Source organism: Sinocyclocheilus anshuiensis, unplaced genomic scaffold (assembly GCF_001515605.1).
Source record: "Sinocyclocheilus anshuiensis isolate Anshui unplaced genomic scaffold, SAMN03320099.WGS_v1.1 scaffold1495, whole genome shotgun sequence".
Lineage (NCBI taxonomy): Eukaryota > Metazoa > Chordata > Actinopteri > Cypriniformes > Cyprinidae > Sinocyclocheilus > Sinocyclocheilus anshuiensis.
Window position 1 is genome coordinate 812,749 of NW_015558671.1, and position 18,833 is coordinate 831,581.

Consider the following 18,833-nt stretch of genomic DNA (forward strand, 5'->3'; position numbering starts at 1 on the left):
CAGAGTCGGTGGATCAGGTGACCTGGGTGAAGATGAAAACCAGGGCAGAGTCTGTGGATCAGGTGACCTGGGTGAAGATGAAAACCAGGGCAGAGTCGGTGGATCAGGTGACTTGGGTGGAGCTGAAGACCAGGGCGGAGCCACCAGATCAGGCAGCCATGGCAGAGTAGGCAGAGCAGAAGACCTCCACGGTGGCAAAGGCAGAGCTGGAGATTACCACAGCGGCACAGGCAGAGCAGAAGAGCTTGAGCTTGAGGAGCATATCTCCCTCTAAAAAATGTTTAGGAGGTTCTGGAGTAGCCATGTTGGATCCTGCTCCACCTCCCCCACAGTGAAGGAGGATCTGCTGAGTTGGAGAGTGAGCTCCAACTCACAGAAGGTCCTTTGAGGACCATAACAATAGTTGTGATTTTAAATGTTTCATTGAATCAAGTACGGAAGAAGGTAAGGAGTGAACTGTGCGGAAAGTGAGTGTGGTATGCCAAGTCCGAAAACTCACAGGTGTGGTCCTCAAGGGAATGCTCACCCTGGTGCAGGAGGAGAAGCTGCATACCTGCTAGATCCTAAAGGTGAGATGGTGTGTAATGTTGAGGAGAAGCTGGGGAAAACAGAGCAGAGGCTAGGATCTATGAGCAGGGTTTTTAATGGGAAAATAAGAAACAAACAGTGGCCCGAAACAAGGAAAATAAAACTAGAGGTACAAAAACTAGAATTAGGAAAAAACAAAGTTACAGTTGGAGCTGCGAAAACTTGGACAAGAACTTTAAATTCCATTCAACATCGCTGCTCTGAATCCAAGACTGTCATAATTTCAGTTTTTAATTTAATTTAATTGTATATACTGTAAGTGATTAACTAGAATATTCTAGTATAGTCTACTATTTTTAGTACTATGTTCAGTATTTTCATCTACAATGTTTTTTTAATCAATAATTTGTCAAACAAAACATCCAGATCTATTTTCATCTCCTGCTTCTAAACATTAAAGCTGGTTCTTCAAGCACCTCCGGGTCTGAAAATGCACGATGCAAAGATCTTTATCTTAAAACATTTGAATCCATAGCTAGTATGGATTAAAACTATACTGTTGTTAATAATTCTGTTGTCTTCCAGTTTATCATTATAACTTTGCAGAAGCATTGACTTTTCATTATGTTTGATATGTAAACAACATGGATATTGTATGAGAATTAGTTATTCATTTTCCAATTGTGATGTTGGGGGATGTCATTGCATTGTATCTGTTTTCTTTCATCAGCTCAATATGAAGGCCATATCACAGTGCAATGGAGGACTGAGGTTTACCGAGGTGACATAAGCAGACACTAGAGATTATGGATGTGAGGTGTCTGAAAATGGTGAAATATACTGGTTAAGACAGTAAAAACATAAAGGAATATTCCAGGATAAATCAGGGTTATTTTCTATGATAATTTGAAATAAAATAGTTCAACAAACTATTTAAACATCATAAATAAAAACTTCCTCCTCAGCCTAAAAACAAACTATCCTGCAACAACAGCTCGTTCCAAAATGGTTAGATGTCTGTAATCAGAAAATCAAACATATTATACAGGTGCATCTAAAAAAATTTGAATATCGTGAAAAAGTAATTTTTTCTTTTTGTAACTTATTTCAAGAAGTGAAACTTTCATATATTCTAGATTCATTACATGTAAAGTAAAACATTTCAAATGTTTTTTTGTTTTAAAGGGTTAGTTCACCCGAAAATGAAAATTAGCCCATAAATTACTCACCTTCAAGTCATCCTAGGTGTATATGACTTTCTTCTTTCAGACGAATCCAGTCGGAGTTATATTGAAAATTGTCTTTGATCTTTCAAGCTGTTTCATGCCACTCAGCGTGTGTTGCATGCATCAGTCCAAAAGCAGTTAAATAAAATGCGCCCATCCATAAAAAAAGTGTCTCACACTGCTCCGGGGGGTGAACAAAGGCCTTCTGTAGCGAATCGATGCGTTTTTGTAAGAAAAATATCCATATTCAAAACGTAATAATCACTTTAATCTAGCTTGCTCTCACTGTTGTACACTGGAAGCAGTTCCGGGCAGATGACGTATGAGGTCAGTGCTGCGCATGCACCAGTGAGTCTCGTGAAAACCAACGTTTGTTAACAGGAGCAAAGGAAGCAAATTTTCCTTACTTTAGCAAAGGAAAAATGTAGGGATGGTCATTTAATGAAACTCAAATGTAAATATTCATGAGCTGTGAGCTCAAATCATCAAAATTTAATTGCATGTGAACACCCACATTTACATGAGGGAGGAGGAAGTAAGACAGAAACTATTATTCTTAAACACCTGGGGTCTCATTTATAAAACTACGTAGATTTCATCCTAAAAGTGTATGTAGGCACAAAAGCTAGATTTTGCGTACGCTCAAAAGTTTTCAGATTTATAAAACCATGCGTACGCCAGAACCTGCTCAAAAATCCCTTTATAAATCCCAGTCAGGGGAAGATTGTGCGTACGTGCATCTCCACCCCGACTCCTCCCCGAAATCCTTTAAATTCTATCCTTCAAATGTGTGACTATCACAGAAGGAGTCTGCCTGCATACATCAACATTTCTGTGCAGCAGTAGTTGTACAGTATTGTCATTGAACCTATTCAAACCGTCCGATGGACCGTTCATCCACCGAATCCAGCAGTGTCTCCCATAATATCGAAGTGCACATCATTTCCTTGTTCTCGCTAAAAATATTTTCTCATAACATGAGATGTGCAGTTTACTTTAAAGATAAATTATTGTGCACTTATAGCCCTCCTCGCTGTCATTAAAACATAACATACCACAGGAAAGTAATCAAGTGCATCCACTACAAATAGGCTATGTCTAAATTCATATAATTTTGGTTTAACTTCTGCGTAATGACTTTATGTAATTTCAGTGCTTATCTCCATTAATGAGAGTGGGATATTTAATGTAAATGTAGCCTATATGATGAAATGAAAACCGTTTAAAATCGTTGTTTATTTCATTACTTTTCTCTCCCCAGGAAAAAAATGAGTGCGCATGGGTCAGAGTTTGCGTGCAGGTGTGCAAATTATCCCGTCAAGTTTGTTTTTTATAAATCCCACCTTTTGCGTAGGAAGTGGCGTACGCCTCTTTCAGGGCAGGTTTTGTGCGTACGCAACGGTTATAAATGAGGCTCCTGCCCTGAAGTTTTTATTATGTTTTGATGACATATAACTAACAATAACAATAAGTTCCTCCTATAACACGAGATGGACGGAATGAATATTGTTCTTTCAGTGAATTGACATTTTGAGTTGAAAAATGGACTCAGTGGCAGTAAAGAAATGATGGGCTCCATTTCTGTATTAGCCTATACTGTTCAACAAGTAAAGAAAGTCAAGTGTCAGAACAATATGTTGCATATTTTTTTCAAGACAATCTATCCATAAAAAAACCTACACATACATCTTTATAGTGTAGGCCTCCATACAGGTATAGGGGTTTTTGTTATAAAGTTTGTCTTTATACTTTGTATATGAATATAAAATATATTTATGCAAAAGAACTCAATAGTGATTAACAAATCATCTGTGCGTATATTAATTTGTATAAGATGTTGCTGAAATGAATGCTCACAATATGTACTCAATTTTTTTTTAAAGCAGAAAGCATGTCTCTGTTTTTAGGGTAAAAAAAACACCTCTGAAGCCCAACGCTATCACAGACACAACAATGGTAACCAGTCTCCACACAGCTGATTTGATAATATCTCGGCCCACCCCTACGAAAAATGCCAAACCACATTTACGTACGGTTAATCTTTGTCAGGGAGAAGAGTGCTGCTGGTGTCATGTTGTTCTGCTCCGCAGCTATAAAGTTTCTGATAGCTTTTCTGTCTGTAAAAAAAAGGCCAATCTAAAAAAATTAAAAAAGAACAATCAAATATACTTTTCTTTCATTTTCCAGCACCTGTGCATTTTTTTGAAAACATTCACTGACAACTTAACTCCAACTTCATTTTCTCTGGCGCCACAAGTTTCCCCCAAGAGATGTCATGCAAGACTCTCAGATAAATAATTTCATTTTCCATTCCTAGCATATTATGTGTTCTTTATGAGTTCCAGCTAAATTTTTCTCAGCTAAACACAGATGCAGGGACAAGATCAGTTTTATTCTATACTGTACTGCCATAAAACTCCATGGTTCATTGCACAAATTTGTAAAAAATTAAAATGCGATATTGAAAATCATTTAAATAAAGTGTATTATGTTTTGACTATTAAATAATACATTACCAAAGTCTTATTTGACAAGACCCATAACTCTTCACTCTCCCCTGACAGGTTTGTTCCTGAAAATCTTATCATCTATCTTACTAAGTATGCATATATAATTCACAATAAGGATATATAAGCTACGGTTTGAACTCCCAAACCGGGTTTATTCCTAGAAGTAGTTTGTCTCTTTCTTGAACCTGCGTTTACTTTCATGACGTCACGCAGCGGGAGTGTCTTAATGTGGTGTGTTCAACCAATCGCACGCGGTCCAGGTAACAAAGTATCACTTAGGAGGGCGTTTGGTTTCAACCTTTCAGCTTATCTTGACTCAGCTGAGCTTCGCGAGGGCATTTGCGAACTCCCTAAATCTACTCATAACGTAATATAAAACCAGGTATTTTTAATGTATTTTTATCTTTAAAAAAAAAAGCTATATTTTGGAAGACTTTGGAGTATTTCAAAGTGGATATGTTGACCTTCGTCTTTGTGTGCCTCTCTATCTCAGTCACAGGTAGGAATCCATGTTTTCAGTGTTTGAATCATGTTTACATTTCATTTTTATTACGCCCTGTCATTGACTAAAGTCTTCTGTGAAATATTCAATCTAAACGTTTAATTAAAAAAAACTTTTAATATATATAAAAAACTGTTAGGCCTATATTGCTAAAACATTTCATCAGCGATTTCTCACATTTATTAAATTAAAAATGCATTATTATTCTCGTAAAGTGGAATTTAGCGTTTACAATAACATTACAGTTTATTTAGGCTAGTAGGCATATAGGTCTGCAAAAAGAGAAAACAGTGGCAAATGTGGCCTTATTTGACCAGTTCCCTGTCGTTATTTTGAATCGGTTCTTGTTGAGATGAATGGTATTTCCGAGTAACCATTTGAAGCCGAACTGGTTTTAACTTTAGTATGATCATATTCACATTCGTAAGCAATGACTCAAATGAATCAGTGAACCGAGTCAACTAAGAGCAGTTCGAAATATGATTCGATACAGCGCGTCATGCGTAGCAAAATTGAGCATATCTGCTTTGTTACGGTGCCTAATTATCATAACTTAAGTTTTGTATTTAGGTCGAATAGAAACAAAATTTTAAATATAATTGTATTGCTGTTTAAATGTGAAAGAAGGCCTTTCACGGCTCGACGGCACCTGTCCTGGAGAACCTGTATTTCCACCTTGCCCATCCCCCATCCGAAACCCGAGCTCTACAACCAGGAAATTGTGACAGCTGAAACGCAATCCAGAAGACGTGACCAAAAAGAAACAACTAACAGTATAGCCACAGTATTTTAATAAGTTAAAAGCGTTATATTTGTATTATTGAATATTATTAGTAGTCAACCAGTAACACTGAAACATCTAGGCTAATTCTTGATAGCATCAACTGCGCGCATACACACAACACAAGGCTACTATTGAGCAGACAGAAACAATTGTGTCATCGTGAATTCAGAGTATTTGAGTATCGTGTTTGTTTATAGCTGTTTCCCTCAAGTACACATGGGAAAAACTGTTTCAGAATGGCAAATAGTATGGAAAACTTCATAACGATGATTGAAGTAATTGTTAGAGCGACAAACAATTTTTGTCAATGAATGGGAATTCGTGGTATAGGCCTATTGGTTGTTTATCCGTTTTTTCAGAGTAGCAGTTGGAAAAGCCATTGTAACTGCCCTAAAGTCATAACGTTTCTGGCTTTCATCTGTTGCATGTCTACATTTGTGGTAGAATAAAGGGTTCAGTTTTTTTTTTTATGAAACCGCACATTTTGCCAGTGTCACAGTTATTGTTTTAGCAAGGCTTTTTGAAATGGACGATGGACTTGTATAATAGACCTATAATTGTTTCTCTTCTTGGTTTTGGTGACCCAACATAAGTGCAAACTTCTTATTTGCTGACATGTTTGAAATTTCTAAAGTTATTTGAAAGGGGTACAATTTGAAAAGTTTTTTTTTTTACCATTTTCTTGTTTGAAAAGATCTAAAACACATTTGATCTCAATCTGAAACATTTACAGTTGTGCCAACATGGCTAGGGTGTCCAATGGGTCTATAGAACACATTACAAGATTAGATTACATGGGATGTGTGTAAACCTACTTTAATATGGTTGAAGAGTAATAGTTTTCCTTTAATGCTGAAATGTTTATCATTTGCATAGTTTCACGAATTACGTTTCTTTTTTTTGAGCTCTCTAAATGAACAGGGTTCTAGGTCACATGTTGCATTAGATTGATTGTGTTTGTCCTGATGTTTCTGTTAGAAAAATAAGTGGTCGGCCTAGAAGATGAAGATGATGTCTGAGCATCATTCCACTCTGGATACAACTGTTAATGCAATTTGTTATGTTTTTAATGTGATTTTAAGAATAATTTTTTATTGATGTATTAAGGATTGAGTCCCTCTCTTTCTGTCTACAGGCCTGCATGCCGCTTTTACGGTTACTGTTGGTAGCCCCTCAGTAAAAGTGAAAGAGAATGAGGGTAAGTTTCATTTTGCGTTTTCTGTTTGTTTGTCTTTAAATTATAATTATTTCTATGAGTCAGTAGGCAGCCATATTTAAATAATAAAGAAAACATAATGTAGTGCCTGCATAGGTTTTGAATAGTAATTGAAGAAGAAGAATTTGTGAGGTGTTACAATTTACTGGGGAGCCTCTCTCTACTGGCTGGCCTAAGGACAGGTCTGCCTATTTTGGGTGATCCTGGTTTAAGCATATAATTTTTGATGTGAAAAACATTTATGCACAAAGTATTACTTTTTTTTTTAGGAGTTGACTTGAAATGTTCCTACACTACTGACTTTGGGCCATCACCTAGAGTAGAATGGAAGTTCAAGGATCTCAAGGGCTCTCAAACATTGGTCTATTTTGATAACCAGCCAACTGGTATGGATAAAAACTTTACTGTTGTCATCCAGTTTATTGTTATAACCTTGCAGTAGCATTCTCTTATTGTTTGTTGATATGTGAAATGTGAATGGAGGAAAATATATAACATTGTGCATTATTTTTTCTTTCATTAGGTAAGTATGCAGGCCGTATCACTGTGTATGATGGAGGACTGAGATTTAACAAAGTGACACGAGCAGACACCGGAGACTATGACTGTGAGGTGTCTGGCAATAATGGATATGACGAGAAGACCATCAAACTCACAGTCCTTGGTAAATCATGTTGTATGATATACATGAAAACGTACTACCTGAGAGCTGTCACTGATATACATGTCATCATAAATCACAACCCTAGCTTGTAAACAGCAAAAACTTCTGTCTCATCCTCATGTCGTTCCAAACCTATATGCATTTATTTTTCTGTTGAACACAAGATATTTTGAAAAAGTCAGTGGGGGTTGGCATTATTTATATTTAATAATGGATAGCATAGAATATTGCTTTGATGAAATGATATAATACACCAAACAGTCTTGTCATTCCTACTGTAATTCCCTCCACTACAGTGCCTCCTTCCAAGCCTGTATCCAGAATCCCTTCATCAGTCACAACAGGCAGTAACGCCCGCCTGACCTGCTTCGACACAGATGGCTCCCCTCCATCCACCTACAGGTGGTACAAGGACAACACTCCCCTCCCTGATGATCCAACAAAGTTCCCCAATTTTAAGAACCTCACCTACAAGATGAACGTTTTCAATGGTAACCTGGTGAGTGTTCATCTACAATATTAGAAAATACAGAATAGCAAGCATATATAATGAATGTGTGTGTATAAATGATGGAAGTTTGTATCTGCCAAAGGATAATTTAGACTAGCCTATTTATCTCACAATTCAGACATTTTTCTCGCATTTCAGAATTTATATCTCACAAATCTGTCTTTTTTTCCCTCACAATTCTGATGTAAACTCACAATTACAAGATATAACAGGGTTTCCACGGGTCTTAAAAAAGTCTTAAAAAGTCTTAAATCTAGTTGTATCAAATTTAAGGCCTTAAAAAGTATTAAATTGTACAAGAAAGTCTTAATTATGATTTCAAGAGGTCTTACATTTGGGGATGGAAAGTCCAGAATTGCGATATGGCTGAATGTGATGATGTGCGATTTGATATTATCGAGTATCTCGCGAAAAGCAAACAAAACACCTACAGAGTGCGCACATACATTACGTGATGAAGTCTAGCAGGTTAGACTAGTGCGCGTGTGCATTTATAGTGCATTCTTTCACTGCATTAATCAGTCTATTAAAATGCATTTAGAATTATCACATAATTCAAGATACCAGAAAATGTATATACTTATATAATTTCATATAGATAATATCACACAAAGAGTGCCGTTTTTTTCTCCAAAAGTCAGCATGATTACAAATGTGAAATTGATTTCTTACAACAGTTCAATAAACAAGAAGTTAATATTAAGAGACTTAAGTTTTAGACACCACATTTCCTGTTTTTGCTCTATTTCTTCAACAAAAATCATTCCAAACACAGCCACAGTGCTGTTTTGCGTCTCTGAGCAACACGACGGTGTTTCGCTCCTGAATGAATCAACCGTGTAAATGATTCGGTTCAGTCGCAATGACTCACTTAACAGTGACTTGTTGCCACCTACTGGCGGTTATAATTTTTCATTTTTTAAATAATTTCAAATATCAGTATTCAACATTTCATATTTTAAATATCAAAACATTTATGCATTTGTAACTGCAGGCTAAAGCATTCCATGTCCCTCTAAGCTGCATTAATTTTGACTCATCCATTTTCTTAAAAATGGTTTAAAGGCTGAAATGTAAAGTTTATCATTTTATAAAATGTTTTGTTTTTGTGAAAACTTGTATCTGAACTAAATTATGCTTTTTACAGTAATTTTACAGTTTAATATGGTACTATAGACATTGCAGGTCTTAGAAAGGTCTTAAATTTGAGCTTTAAAATCCTGCAGAAACCCTGTATAAACTCTATGAATTCTAAGAAGTTGGAATTGTGAGAATTAACATCTCAACATTCTTGAATTTTTTTACTTTTTCTTGCAATTCTGACTTTAGCAATGGAATTACAAGAAAAAAAGTCAGAATTAAGAGATGTAAACTCAGAACTGAAAAAAAAAAAAAAAATCGAATTTTGAGTTTATAGTGCAATTCAGAGAAAAGTCGCAATTACCTTTTTTATTTTTATATCCTGTGGTAGAAACAGGCTTCCATAATATATATTCACAACAAATGACTGAAACGTTTCAAAAATTCTGAACTATATATTTCTAGAATTTAAATGTCACTTTGAACTTGTCTTGTTTTGGAAGATTATAGATTATATTTGTAAAATGTATTTCTTTGTGTGATCAGGAGTTTGCGAGTGTGTCTAAGTTGGATACCGGTTCATATTTCTGTGAGGCCAGTAATGGAGAAGGCACCCCTCAGCGTGGAGATGCAGTGCGCATGGAAGTCCGTAAGTCAGGGTTCTTACACAATATGCAATTTGATTTTTAGTATTTTAAGGGCCTGGATAAGTATGGGAAAAAGAAAACGGAGTATGGAAAAATGTTTGTGTTTCCAGACTACTGCCCCTATTCTGTTGTTTTAAATGTTCTGTGAAGGGCATTGATGGTTTCAGTTTGCAACATGTTTTTGAAGCGTTGACCACTATAGCCAATCACAGACATGTCTGTTGAGTGCGTGAACACAGTGTCCAATCAGATGAGTAGTTAGAGAGAATCCACTCAATATTGTTTGAAGTACTGCAGTTTTTATTATATATATTCACAACAAATGACTGAAACGTTTCAAAAATTATGAACTGTATATTTCTAGAAATGTCACTTTGAACTTGTCTTGTTTTGGAAGATTATAGATTATATTTGTAAAATGTATTTCTTTGTGTGATCAGGAGTTTGCGAGTGTGTCTAAGTTGGATACCGGTTCATATTTCTGTGAGGCCAGTAATGGAGAAGGCACCCCTCAGCGTGGAGATGCAGTGCGCATGGAAGTCCGTAAGTCAGGGTTCTTACACAATATGCAATTTGATTTTTAGTATTTTAAGGGCCTGGATAAGTATGGGAAAAAGAAAACGGAGTATGGAAAAATGTTTGTGTTTCCAGACTACTGCCCCTATTCTGTTGTTTTAAATGTTCTGTGAAGGGCATTGATGGTTTCAGTTTGCAACATGTTTTTGAAGCGTTGACCACTATAGCCAATCACAGACATGTCTGTTGAGTGCGTGAACACAGTGTCCAATCAGATGAGTAGTTAGAGAGAATCCACTCAATATTGTTTGAAGTACTGCAGTTTTTATTCAGCGCTACGGTACCAAGAATCAAGAAATTTTACTGGTGTTGGTACCGACTGCTGAAATTTTGTTACTGTGACAACACTAGTTTCTAGTATTTTGAAAGTATCAAATTGTGAATTCAGTATTATGAATTGAACCTTTAATCAGTACACCCTTAATTTAATTTAATTTAATTTGTTTTTCATTATGAAATATGGTCTGAAAAATCTACAGAGATGTCTGGAAATTTGAGTCTGGAAAGGTGCGGAATTTTGAAATGGAAATGTGTTTCCCTGGTATGTAACATTTTCATTGCTTTCAAATAATAACTGTACTTACAGTTCACTGCATTATAAAACTTTACAAGTCTTCTTTGACATTGTCACATTTGATCAGGTGTACCTACTCAAGTTTTTAAAATACAGTTCAAATAACAAATAAAAATTATTTGTAGGACAACAGATCTATTTACAGAAGTTTATTTAGTGGAATCCCCCATGTTTTGGGGAGTTCTTGAAGTTTGCTACTGTATTTGGAAATTCAGTACTGTTGAAAAATGCTATCTTCACCTTTCTCAAGGCAGAGATGGTAGTCCCATACAGTAGAAGTCTGTCTGACAGCACACAAGAAACTCAATGAATAATTCTTGATGCTGTAGATTTGGTCTCAAGTTATTTTCTTTCTTGGAAATCATAACTTATTGGTTAGTAGGGTGCTAAAATAAAGGCCTGTTCCAGGGTTTCCAAGGGTCCTTAAAAAGACTTAAATTTAGTTGTATCAAGTTTAAGGCCATAACAAGTCTTAAATGGTACAATAAAAGTCTTAATCATAATTTCAAGAGGACTTAAATTTAGGGACGCACAAGAATCACGATATGGATGGATGAAGGGAACCAACTGCTGTCTTCATTTTAGTGTTAGTGAGGCCAGCAGGGGGTGCTCACCCTGTGGTCTGTGTGGGTCCTAATGCCCCAGTATAGTGACGGGGACACTATACTGTAAAAAAAACACCGTCCTTCAGATGAGACGTTAAACTGAGGTCCTGACTCTCTGTGGTCATAAAAATCCCATGGCACTTCTCGTAAAGATTAGGGGTGTAACCCCGGTGTCCTGGCCAAATTCACTCCACTGGCCCTTGTCAATCATGGCCTCCTAATAATCCCATCCAATGAGTTGGCTCTATCACTCTCTCTCCTCTCCACCTGTAGCCGGTGTGTGGTGAGCGCACTGGTGCCGTTGTACTGTGGCTGCCGTCGCATCATCCAGGTGGATGTTGCACACTGGTGTTGGTTAAGGAGAGACCCCTCCATATGTTTGTAAAGCGCTTTGGGTGTACAGCAATACACAATATAGAGCTATATAAATGCCTCATTCATTCATTAATTCATTTTAAATTTCATCTTGTTTGTAATGCCTGAAAGCGTTCATGAGTGCAGCGGTTACAGGGGAAAGCGCTTTATATCTGCGTTCCAAAAGTGCCACCTACTGGAAGGGAATGAATTCGCATTTTCAATAAAGCCATCTGCTCTTTTTGTTTAGACCAATGTGATAATTGACCAAATTTTTTTTTCCCACAGCAATCACTCACAAGTGTAAATGTGAACCGTTAAACAGGCTAATATGGCTTAGTAAGACAGTAAGATATAATTGCATGTTTTAAACATAATAATTGATCCTTTTGACTCATCCCGTTTTAAAAAAATTGTTTTTGTGAAAACCTGTATTTGAACTGTAAATCATATTTTTACAGTCATTGTTTGGTTACATATGTTACCAAAGATAGTGCCCTATCCCACTCATACAGTGTCTTAAAAAAGGTTGTAAAAAGCCTAAAATTGGATTTTAAAAATCCTGCAGAATACATTGTGTTCACGCCAAGGACAAAAACTATAGCTATAAATAGCTGTAACTATGAAGTTGTAATAATCATTCTAATTCTATGAAAATACACATGACAGAAATCACTTAAGATTTTTTTTCCAGGTGAGGAACGATAAGATCATTGACAGCCAATAAAAATCACTCGAGCATTTAAAGCAGCAGACAACATAACTGCAGTGCATGCTGCTTAGCTTACAATAAACAACATTACCGTACACTTGTGTGAATGCTGATGTAATTATCTTTAGACTTGGTGCAAACAAGCCTTAAATCCCACTCTTTGGCTTGGCTTGAAAATTCTCAATTATTCAAAAAGCAACATTTTTGACTTTCTAAAGAGAGAGAATCAAGTATGATTTTTGATATTTCTGGTATTTACTTCTCTAACAGATGTCTTGATTTACTTTATTTTGATGTTTTTCTTTGTTATAGATGATCTAAATGTTGGTGGCATTGTTGCGGGGGTTATTGTGGCTTTGCTGGCAGTTGGATTGCTCCTCTTTGGTCTCTGGTTTGCCAGTAAAAAGGGATATCTGCCAAGTAAGTTCTCACTACATAAGTGTGTGTGTTTGAGAGAGAGAGAGAGAGAGAGAGAGATAGGTTAACTATGTGGTTAACTAGGTTAACTATCTATAATTAGAAAGTCAAAATGATTGACCTATTTGCTTATGTTTTTTTTCCACAGAAAAAGCAGAAAGGTAAGAGTTGTTTTTCTTTTCTGTGGCACATATAACCTCATTTATGACATATTATACTATAAAAATGTTCTGTAATGTAATAAATATATATAAATGATCTCTTGCAGCAAGCCAAAACAACAAGCTGTTTATACACAGCCCAGAACAGATGATATGGATGATGGGGATGTAAGTACAACATATCTTGCGTGTGTAAATGATATTAATCAGAATTTTTCTTTTCAATAGTTGATTTTGAATGTCCTTTTCTAATTGTGCCCTTTTCTACCAACAGTAGTGGTAATGCTAAAATAATTATATTTTCACTGTTTTGTGTGTCTGTTTCAGGCGGAATTCAGACAGAAATCATCTTTTGTTGTGTAGTGTGTGCTACTCTGCATGAAATGTGGAGATTCAGTGCCTAGATCAATTTTTTTCTGTTTAAGAAGTTCATACAAATCAGGATCAGTGTGTATGTGACGAGAAATGCCTTCCTACTTGGCTTTCCAAGCTGGTTGACCATAGAAATATTCAAAAGCTTTAAAGCAGCCATCGTAAATGTGCAGATTGCAGATTTAGTTTTAGGAATCTAAAATGAAATTTATTGAACTATGATTAATCTGTGAGTGGAACACAAACCTAAAGGGTCTAAGATCAATTCTCTATTAATAGAATTTGCTTTGTTGTTTAGTTATGTGTGGACTGAGATGTCCAGTGCTATTTTTACATAACTCTGCACTATGAGATGGAAACTTCTTGGGGAAGAGAAGGTAGGCTACTATGAATGTTCCCCATTCAGGATATAATGTCCCCTCTCCTTTATATAAACATTTGCTGTACATTGTAGTCATTGATATGTGGTTTGTTTACTTCACTGGCTTTTTTATGATAGAGTACCTTGTGTGTTTTTATGTGTTTATACCTTTTATGTAATGTAAATAGATCTTTCTGTCTTTTTATTTGATTTTTTTAAGATTTGAAATCGTGCTTTATTGACCTCTGAATTATTAATCTGGGAACAATTACAAAACCCCTTTTTTCCCTTTTGTTTGATTGAATTTTTAATGTGTGACTTGATCCCATTCTTCTAATAAATGAAATTTACTGAATATGACATAAGGAATATATAAGATGTTGACATTCCTCTGGTTTTCTGTCTTTCATGCAGAAAACCACTTGTGAACATTAAATTAAGCAGTGTTATTTGTGGTTGTCTCAGATGAACAATATGACTGATTCTGGGAAATATCACTTCTCCATCACGTAGGATGACATTAGGAATTAGTGTATTTATTTTTTAACGCGTCTAAAAAATCTGAGGCAATCTACAATGTTCTGAATATGACCGCTAGGCGGCAGTGTAGGATAATACATTTTGCACAGCTTTCAACCCTGTTGAAAACAACTTGAAATTGTCATAAAATAAATAGTTTTGATTGCATTGATGATTTTAATAGGCTGATTTTTTTCCAAAAGAATATTTAGATAATTACATTTGAAGTGTGCAATTCCAGTGCCACCAGGTCGGGAAAAATAATTGTTTTTCAGACAGGTTTTTTTGCTCTTTGCCACAAAATTCTAAACTACTTCTCAGTTTAATTGTCCCAGTATTAATATTAGTATTACAACAAAATATTACAAACCCTAAAGGCTCACAGAAAATGTTTAATACAGTAGAATAATGCAGTAACTATCAGAAAACAAAGAGCATGTTAGCTGTACTACATACAAGGCAGCTTTGATTACAGCTCATTCACCGATTTACAGAATGTATGATTTTTCAAGATTTGATTTCGATCTCTTTTGGGGGGCTGGCCACATACAGCCCCTTCACATTTTTTTTAAATGTAAGCGCTTATCCCCCAGGCTCCACATGATGCGTTCTACGTTCTACCTGCGCGCAGTTACATAAGAGCATTCAAAAGAACGTGAGCAGACGTCACTGACGATGATGATGCTTCTCACTGAGCTGCGCTGCCTTGCCATTAGAGCGCATCTGCTCTGAAGCGATTGGGCTCAACGTCACCTTTCAAAACTGCGACTTTAAGGGTTCGGGGCGGGGCCTGGCGGACTCCGGCTGCTGATAGGCTACTACCGCTTTCAATCAAGCCCCATTCATAAATAAGTCATGTCTAGGAGGAACCAATGTAACAAGTATTGATAGATTTCGCTCGCGACGCTCCCGCTACAACATTTCTAACTATACCCCGAGACGCGTGTGGCTCCGGCGATTTAGATTTCTTCCCGTGGCGGATTGATAGCGGTGTTTGTCGATACGCGGAGCAAATGAGATTGACTTCCGACTGGTGACCCCTTTCTCAAGCTGTAATGACATGAGCGCTCCAGCAGGAAGCTCAAATCATTTTGTGTTTAGAAACATTGTAGCGCGTCCGCCAAGACTTCTGTCTGTCCAACTGTGGGGAATAATGGAGCATTTTTGAACCAGCCTTTAACGCCAGATACTGTAGCGCTCGAGCCGATGTATTAAATGTGTGTCGTGTCCGTTCATTTGGACGCATCAAAAGAAAGCAAATCGCTGTTCTGAAGCCAAATGGAAAGCTGAACCATGGCAGCAAAGGAGGACCTATACGCCAAAGTCGCTCCACGGATGCAGCGGCAGAACCGGCCAGGAACTGTCAAACATGGAAACAGTCTGGATGTTTTGCTGTCAATGGGCTTCCCCAAAACCAGGGCGTAAGTACCAGAGTTTCATCTCTCCCAGATCTCAGGCATCACACAGCTGTAAACGTTAAGAACACAAACGCATGTGATAAGAGCACTGCCAAACCCTTTGGAAATTCGGGAGATGTTTAAAATATTTAGCCTAGTGCAAGTTGCTTTTCTAATGGCGTCGGTCTGGTTGTGTTCCCGATTAACCTGACGAAATGGGCTCAATCGCCAATGGGTTACTGAGTGTAAAGTTCTTTTCCTTTTGCCTCATTATAAACTCGTTTTACATGTTCTGGGCTGCATCTGTCCAGACAGGACATGTTCTGCTACCAGCGCTTCCTCGAGCGGATGAGGTTGGCAGAGAGCACCGCTGTCCATCGTATTGGCGTTGTGTCAGCGCATCCATAATTGCTGCCTGTTATTCTTTTACAGTTATTTTCCTGGCGTCATGGCACTTGAACATGCAATCGTAAGGAATCTAACAATTCCGATTCTATGAACGATTGCTTAGTCCCTTTAGCAAATCAGAATTAAATGTAGTGCAGTTCTAGCAGATGGTGTGTTTGCACAGACTTTTAATTGCTTTTTCACAGAGCTGTTGTTTGGCTCACATGCGATCTAATAATTGGTCCTAACTGTTATATAACATTTCTAAACAAGCAAAACTTAAAATAACATGGTGACACACAACAAGGCCCATAACATTAGTCAACAACTAAAATTAATTAACAAAAGCAATTTATTTGTTACAGTATTGATACATTTTTTTTAACGTGTTAATAAAATCCAGCAGTTTTTTGTTAGTTCAGGTATAATAAACAATGTTAAAAGATACAACTTTTGACTGTATTAAAGTATTAGTAATTTTAGGCAATTTTATTTATATAGCACATTTCATACATAAGTGTATTTCAAAGTGCTTTACATAAAAAGGAATCAATATAATCATAAAATTATATTATATTATGATTATTAAAATTATAAAATAGATGCATAAGACAGATTAAAATGTAGTAAATGTTGAAATGAACTAAGTTTAATAAGTGCTTTAAAATAATTTTTCATTGTTAGTTCATGTTGACAAATTTTTGCTAATTAACCACATTTGGAACCTTATTGGACCTTAAGTGAACCTTTGTGTTACTACATTTATTTATTTGCTTGTTCGTTTAAACTACCATAGGTCACAACAAAAGCCTTAAAAGTGCAGTGAATTTTTGTCTAATAAAAAATATAACTTGAGAAATATCATGATTTACACTCACACAGAAATCAGTCTTCTAGAAAAGTAGTTTTATTGTATGTGGAGCGGGTCGCTCGCTAATGGGTGCCACCATTACATTACATGACCTACCTTCTCATGTAGTTGACTATTACTAATAGTAACAATAATAATATACTTATAGCACTATGAGCAGCTGCTCAAGAACGAGCTGTCTACCCGTAAACAAAAACAAACTGAATGAACTTTTAAACACAGCATAATAGTAACAGTTCATGGTTCAGTTTAATTGAGTCAAATCAATTCAGTAACCACTCTGACTGATTCATATGTGAATGTAAAAAGAACCAGTCATTTGTTCGGGAAATGTACCACACTTGGTGTGCTGTGTTGTTTGTGTTGATATGGTAAGCATTGCAGAGCCACAGAATAGAGATGCGGGAAACACTTACAGAGACTTTTTTTTTGGTGTTTCAGTACACTATTGGCATAAGAATGCACAGTATGCTAGTCATTGTGCTCCAGTAATATTTTTTTATGGAAGTGGTTCGGAAAGACATCAATAAAATTAATGCAATTCAGCTCTTTACAAAAAGTGATGTCATTCCATATGTGGCACCATACCTCTTCTCGATACAGTGAGTGTCTTGATTTAGAAGTTGCCAAAGCTGAACATCTGTGCTTTCCATCACTGGAGGAGGATGGTTGGAGTAAGGTATCTTCAACCAACCATGAAGTCTGCATTAGGTTGCTGTCATTGAGGAGCTAGATTCTCATTCATCAAAATTACTGTTCATCTCTTCCTCTTTTAACCACACACATTTTCTCTCTCCTGTTGTCTCTCAGTCCCTCTCTCACGTATTTACTTTTAGCTTGGGCTTAATCCTGCAGTTTCCATAATCTGTGCGGAATCCTCCTTGCCTCTGTGTTCTTACGGTTTTGTGTCGAGATTAGGATCGTACGGGCCAAATGTTGCGTTCATGTTTAATCCAAGGAGAGTGAACAAAGGTGAATGGGACGAGATGTCTTTATTGTGTGTTGTGGATGAATCTCAGGTTTGATGCAGACCAAATCTTTGTCCCTGTGGAGACTGTTGATGTTGTTTGTGAATGTATGCGGTCAGTGGATTAAACTGGTCATTGCACTTAACATGAGAATTCTAAACATTTGGCCAAATATTTGTCATTTGCTGACATTGGAAGCAGTGGTATGCTAGTTTTCTAGCCTTCTATGGTTAGTCCGTCTACTTCTGACAGCATTTAATAGTTTCCTTAAGTGTTCGATATCATGTAATATGTATATGGGTGGTTGGCATAACATGCTTTTGAATGTGATGAGTGTCATATATATAGATAAAAAAATTAGCTATAGTGTATAGTTTTGGATAGATGGAAAGCACTTGGTCATGCCCTTAAGAGGAGAAGGAGAAAGTAAAGAAAATGTGTATTATTTATGCGCTGTAAATTAGTACTTTAATCAAGCAATACATTTATATGAATTTAATGGTTCTCCCTTACTTTTGGATAATCGTATATTGTTTTTAATGTTGACATTATCATTATGTTAGTCAGGATATTTCATCCTGTTGCATTTCTGTTTTTTGTTTTTGCATATCATGTTTGTAACGGCATTCTGATTTATCCTCTGGGGCGGCAGAACCATTTAGTGTGACATCAAAATGAATGATCTGGTTTTTGACGTTAAAAATTGGTGAAGATTTGAAAACGATGTTGTGATCAAAGGAAAAAGAAGCTCTGTAGTTCAGATAGTTGAAATTTAGTTAACAGTTTGTTAAACATTAATTAATATAATCAATTAAAGGTTTGATTTCTGTAGACCAAAAAAAAAATAATAATAATACATTAGCATGTGTTATATTTATATATAAATATATA

At 36.3% G+C, this 18,833-nt stretch overlaps 1 protein-coding gene and 1 pseudogene across 2 annotated transcripts; both read left to right on the plus strand.

Moving 5' to 3' along the window:
• The first annotated feature begins 4,544 nt into the window (after positions 1–4,544).
• LOC107681232 (junctional adhesion molecule A-like) lies at positions 4,545–14,160 on the plus strand. 2 transcript variants are annotated; one of them, XM_016477453.1, is made up of 10 exons: positions 4,545–4,763; positions 6,686–6,748; positions 7,036–7,152; positions 7,290–7,430; positions 7,727–7,929; positions 9,568–9,670; positions 12,802–12,909; positions 13,055–13,067; positions 13,175–13,235; positions 13,395–14,160. In XM_016477453.1, exons 1-10 carry the CDS (start codon positions 4,721–4,723, stop codon positions 13,428–13,430), a joined length of 888 nt encoding a protein of 295 aa, XP_016332939.1. In that variant the 5' UTR covers positions 4,545–4,720; the 3' UTR covers positions 13,431–14,160. The 2 variants fall into 2 exon arrangements, with proteins under 2 accessions (XP_016332939.1, XP_016332938.1); XM_016477452.1 differs by lacking the exon at positions 4,545–4,763 and adding an exon at positions 5,234–5,539.
• Positions 14,161–15,226: 1,066 nt separating this feature from the next.
• LOC107681250 (ubiquitin-associated and SH3 domain-containing protein B-like) overlaps positions 15,227–18,833 on the plus strand; it is a 26,974-nt pseudogene continuing 23,367 nt past the window's right edge.

Excerpts from the sequence above, each read along its gene's own strand:
- LOC107681232 (XM_016477452.1), top strand. The coding sequence starts at position 5,266 with ATGCGTAGCAAAATTGAGCATATCTGCTTTGTTACGGTGCCTAATTAT. Across the intron at positions 5,540-6,685 it reads CCAAAAAGAAACAACTAACA|GCCTGCATGCCGCTTTTACG; the intron begins GTATAGCCACAG and ends TTCTGTCTACAG. Across the intron at positions 13,236-13,394 it reads ATGATATGGATGATGGGGAT|GCGGAATTCAGACAGAAATC; the intron begins GTAAGTACAACA and ends TGTCTGTTTCAG.